Here is a 5,379-nt window from a genome sequence, read left to right as displayed (position 1 = left end):
GTAAAGTAAGTGTGCTCGTGCCAGAGGAGGATCTTGGACCAGTGGCAGATGCACGAAGAAAGGGAGACTCTGGACACATCCCTCAACAGATATCACTCATCGTTTTGAACTCATCTACTTTTGGTTTCTTTGCAGAACTTGATCCAAACAGGTGAGTTATACTGTTATATTTTCCTCAAATAAGCAATAGATACAAAACCCCAAAACAAAACATGAATAAAATGAAAAACTATTAACATAATTAGGTTTATTTATTAGAGTCAATTTATACTCTGATAAAACACATCTATCTTTTTTTTGTATGCATCAATATTCAGTGAAAATCAGGATAGCTGTTTTATAGGCTCACCATTCATTCTAACTCTTTTGTATTTGTCATCCAGACTATGTCATGCCCAATGTTCTAAATTCATAAATTATTGTAATTCGTCCCACTTTTACACATCAACGCACAATGAATAATTAGGCCAGTTGTTTGCAAAGGGTCCTAGTTATAGTTTTTCTCACACACAACATTTAATAACGACATTTTAATGTATTAATATTCCATAATTTATATTTTATACACAACATTTTTTTTAATTGAGTATACCATATAGCTACTACATGATAAAACTGCAGTTCTCTCATTAAAAAAGAGAAGAAGCTTGGCCACATGTTTGTTGATTTGCATGTTGTCTATTTAATCTTTGAGCTTTATTTGCTGAGTAAATCCTGCCATGTCCCAGATTGATGGCGTCTAACGGATACAGCGTAGCAGCAGGGAACCATGCGTCTTTATGTCGAACCTCCAATTACTTCCCTATATACACATCAGAACCTCACATTTACACAAATCATGTACACAGTTTAATTTCATAGTTTTATTAATGTTTATATCAGTGAGATAGATGAGCTGTCCGCTCAAGAGTGCTGAAATGGTAGTTGCATTATGAGATCAACAAATCTAAGTTATAACTTGCACCACCATGTGCATTGGGAGTTTAATTTTGAGTTTTTGATTACATTTTGTGTTTTCCTCCTAAAGCTGGAAATGATGACCAAGTCGTGCAGTGCAGAAGTGACTGATCTGGTGAGCTCCCTGTCATGGCTGGAGGATGATGGAAGTTCACATGATGGTGATGAGAGCCCAGACATGAGGGGACCCCATGGTTTAACATCCGTCAGTCGTATCTGCTCCAACACAGAGCTGGGTAGTGAAGACATGGAGGAAGAAGATGAAGAGGATGATGATGAGATTGGACCAAATGGAGAAAAAGCTCCAAAAAGAAGAGGTCCCAAAAAAAAGAAGATGACCAAAGCTAGACAGGAGAGGTTTCGGGCTCGTCGGATGAAGGCCAACGCTAGAGAACGTTCTCGTATGCACGGTCTAAACGATGCCCTGGAGAATCTACGCAGAGTCATGCCCTGTTACTCCAAGACACAGAAGCTGTCAAAGATTGAAACTCTGCGGCTGGCCCACAATTACATTTGGGCTTTGTCAGAGGTGCTTGAGAACGGTCAGTCACCAGAGAGCCATGGGTTCATGGAGATGCTGTGCAAAGGTCTGTCTCAGCCCACCAGCAACCTTGTGTCTGGCTGCTTGCAGCTCGGACCCAGTCCCATGATTGTTAATAAGCTGGAGGACAAATGTGGATCCCAGGTAGCTGGAGGTGTGGTGGCAGGCCATCCCCTAAGCTACCCTTCTCCAGGCCTTCCCAGCCCACCCTACGGATCCCTGGAAGCCTCCCACCTTCTTCACATGAAGGGATTCAAAGGGCCGTCATATGATAACCCCTCTCCCAACGAGTGCAGCAGCGGCACGCCACCATATGACGGGCCCCTCACCCCTCCTCTCAGCGTTAGTGGCAACTTTGCCCTGAAGCAAGAGACTTCTCCCCATGAGACAGAGAGGAACTTCCCATCCCACCTTGGCCACCATACTCACTACCTCTCATCCCATCACTACCCTACTTCCACACCTGGCGGTTTACCCGGGGGTCCTCAGGCTCACCCACTTTTCCAAGCCTCTCGTTTTGAGCTGCCTCTGGATGTTGCCTTTGACTCCTTCTCTCCGTCTCATTTAGTCACTTCTCAAATGAGCAACATCTGACTGCAAGTTAACAGCTTAAATGATGAGGAAGTGTCCTGATTGTGTAAAAATGGTACAGACTGTATAAAGATGAAATGTGCATTTATGTTTCAATGTAGCTCTCTGGGAAAGCACTGAATACTCAGAGTAAAAGAGACTCCTGAACCCAACATCTACCTGATTTAAACATGCACCCATTATTTTGTTCTATTTATTTTACTGTCAGAGGTTGTGTTGATTTACTTTTGTCTCAGAACAAATTGTCACAGAGTTGCTAAAGATTGAAACTTCCGTAAGAAAATTCCCTATAGTGAATCAATGGCTAGTATTGCTCAAATCGCCAGAGTTTGAACAATAAATTGGATCATTATAAGATCAGCTCTTCTCCAAAAAAAAAACAATTTAAAAAATATTGTCCGTGCACTAAAACCTACAGCCAATGTCTTTCTCAGTTTAAGGAAAGCAAAGCATTTATTTATAGTCATATTTAATATTTATTTTGATTATGTCCGTTTTGTATTTTTTTCTCAGCACAGTTTTTGTTTCTTTGTTGTCTTTGGATTCATGCCAGTCAATGGTAGAAGTACTGTATTTAATTTATTTATTTGAGCTCTTTCAGGTACATGTCCATTTTGTGTCACACTGCTGTTAATATTTTGCTGTTTCGCACTTAAATAAATATTCTTATATTATATGATATTTCCAGATTAATAATGTGTGCATTGTGTTTTTTCTTGGGATATATACATATATATACACAAATATTAATCAGGAAAATTTTTTTTTTTTTTTATTTTAAAACTTTTTATTTTACTAGTGCTTTGAGGTTGGACATTCAACTACATGTCCTTTTAAATACTTAATAGCATAAAAGCGTAAATTCTGATAATTTATTGTATACTTCACCTACAAACTGATCGTATAAGAAATGCTATAGCATTAAAATAATGTCACAAAGTATATCACAATAATACAAGAGACACATTATGCAAACTATTTAGGCCAATTCTAAAGCATCTTTAAAAAAAACCCATAAGAGCTGCACATTGTGCACATTATTGCAAGTGCACAAAGTGCAGTATTCTGACTTTTCTGTTGGGTGAGGATGCATGGGGCAGTTGTGGGCCATGGGAAAACAGCCCCGTGGAACAGGTGACTGTGTCACGGAGCCCCTTCTGTGGCTCAACTGCTTGTTTTTTGCTCCATGTGTCCCATTTTCCCATCAAGCTCACGCTAAAACATTGTGGGACAAAAACAATGAAAGCATTAAATTCAGACATTTGTGTTTAGTGTCATTATAAACACAGCATAAATATAAATACAAACATAAATAGTAGAGATGTTGTTGTAACTTTGTAAAATTAGGCTTAAAATAAAAAAAGTGATATAATGATTAATCAAATGAATGATTTCTTAAATAATTATATATATATATATATATATATATATATATTTAATTTCAATTAGCTGACTGTTTTTTTTGTATCTATATCACTGAACTAATGTGCAAAGTATCAGTGTTGATGGTAATGATGATGTTGAGGAACATTAACACTCTTGAAATAAACAAAGAACAGGGTGATAGAGTGGTTTGAACAAGAGCTGGTGTTTACAAGTGTTTTTTCCTCGTGGTCTCTTAGTCCATTGAGAAAAAAAAGCTAAGGTGCTCTAGAGGCTGTTGTCCAAGAGGACTTCCCCACTTTTCAGCCACCTCTCCAATGGTTTGTCTTTTTCAGTCCGTGCAGTAGCAGATAAAGGCAGGGGTAGAAAAGGGAACGATTGTTTTATTGGGCGCCACTGGCCTATTGTGAACGCAGCCTGTTCTTTCTCTTGACCTGTGACCTGTATTGTTGTTCAGCTTCTCCTTTTAGGGGGAGACAGCTGAGAGAGCTACAGGGGGCTGATGGACAGCTGGGGCAATTTTGGGGAAAATAGGGAGAGAGAGGAAGAGGGAATGGGCGAGGGTGAGTTTGGGTGCGGTGGAAAAAAAATATGGAGAGGAAAGAGGAGGAAAGGGCAGCAGAGGTGAATGAGGTCCTTGCTCCTCATTCATAAGTTTGTCCTCCCTGCTCTTGTGTGTCAGCCTTGGCACGGGAATGACACATAGCTTCACTCATAAGCAGACTGTCTGCCTGTGAGAAAGTTGTTAGCTGTTGCACACACACACACACCCCTTTGTGTCTTTTCTGTTTTGGCCCTCAAAAAGCAGCTTTTTGTGGGGGGGAGGGACATTTCAATTGCCCTCCAGTGTCTAACTATCAGGACGTCATCTGCAGGAACTGACTTTTGAGTGGACAGAGGGGGGATATGGTGCATGGCCCTTGATTTTTACAGTCAATATTACAGGACAATCCAAAGGCTTTTATGGTATGAAACTGATTATTATCTTTAACGTGAAAACTGATTCTCTCTATAAACAAGTATAGTGTATTTTTTCTTTGTAATACAGGTGCCAATCACTGTTCTTTCAATTCAGTTCAATTTATATGGCATCAATAATGACCAAGTCATCTTGTGGCACTTATAGTAAATAAAGTTGTTTTTAGTTATTATTAGGGCCCAAGCACAGCGGTGCATAGGACTCTATTGTAATGCACCTTGTTTTTATTAATATTTTTCTTATAGAGGAAATGATCACATTTTTGAGGGCCTAAACACATTCAAAAATTCATGAAAATTTGTACGCATATTAGGACTGGCGAAAAATTTGATATTTTGGGGGAATTGCACATGTGAATGGCAAAATGACTCAATAGCGCCCCCTTGAAAATTGTATTGGCTACCAGTTTGGACTGATGACATCGTCACTGTGGAACATCTATGAAATTCTGCTGAATTCTGACATCATCACTGTAGAGAGTGATGATGTCAGAATTATTCAGTGTACTGAAGAACTATTACTTCAGTACACTGAGGATTTCCCTGATCTGGGTAAGTACTGCGATTTCTTTCTACCACACTATACCACCACAGGGTTCTCACCAGGAACTTTTCACAGCATAGGGGGATAGCGTGGTGCGCGAGCGAGTGCGAAGCTTATGGTAGTTATTAAGAGTTTGCCAAAAAAAATTGGTCATGGTTTAACCCAACCGTCATTTATAGTCATAGTGCCGCCTATTGGTAAAAGGAAATCATAGGCATTATAATTGCACAGCACATTGCAGGAAGGTTTGTGATATAATCCTTGAAAATGGTCAGCACCGTCTCAACACTTTAAAATTTCTGCCACACCCCGACATGCAACACACCTCAACGTGGCGCACGTTGAGGTGTGTTCCATGTGTGTGGTTGTGAGGGCCTGTTCAACG

At 39.7% G+C, this 5,379-nt stretch overlaps 1 protein-coding gene across 1 annotated transcript; it reads left to right on the top strand.

The window, feature by feature from the left end:
- The first annotated feature begins 1,033 nt into the window (after window positions 1–1,033).
- On the top strand, window positions 1,034–2,092 carry neurod4 (neuronal differentiation 4). Its single transcript, XM_028452053.1, has one exon. The coding sequence runs from the start codon at window positions 1,034–1,036 to the stop codon at window positions 2,090–2,092; it is 1,059 nt and encodes a 352-aa protein (XP_028307854.1).
- The last annotated feature ends 3,287 nt before the right edge of the window (window positions 2,093–5,379 follow it).

This window comes from Gouania willdenowi, chromosome 7, assembly GCF_900634775.1.
Source record: "Gouania willdenowi chromosome 7, fGouWil2.1, whole genome shotgun sequence".
NCBI lineage: Eukaryota > Metazoa > Chordata > Actinopteri > Blenniiformes > Gobiesocidae > Gouania > Gouania willdenowi.
The sequence above is the reverse complement of the archived record's forward strand: the minus strand, read 5'-3'. Positions and strand labels throughout refer to the sequence as shown.

Coding starts and splice junctions, on each gene's coding strand:
- neurod4 (XM_028452053.1), top strand. CDS start 1,034: ATGATGACCAAGTCGTGCAGTGCAGAAGTGACTGATCTGGTGAGCTCC.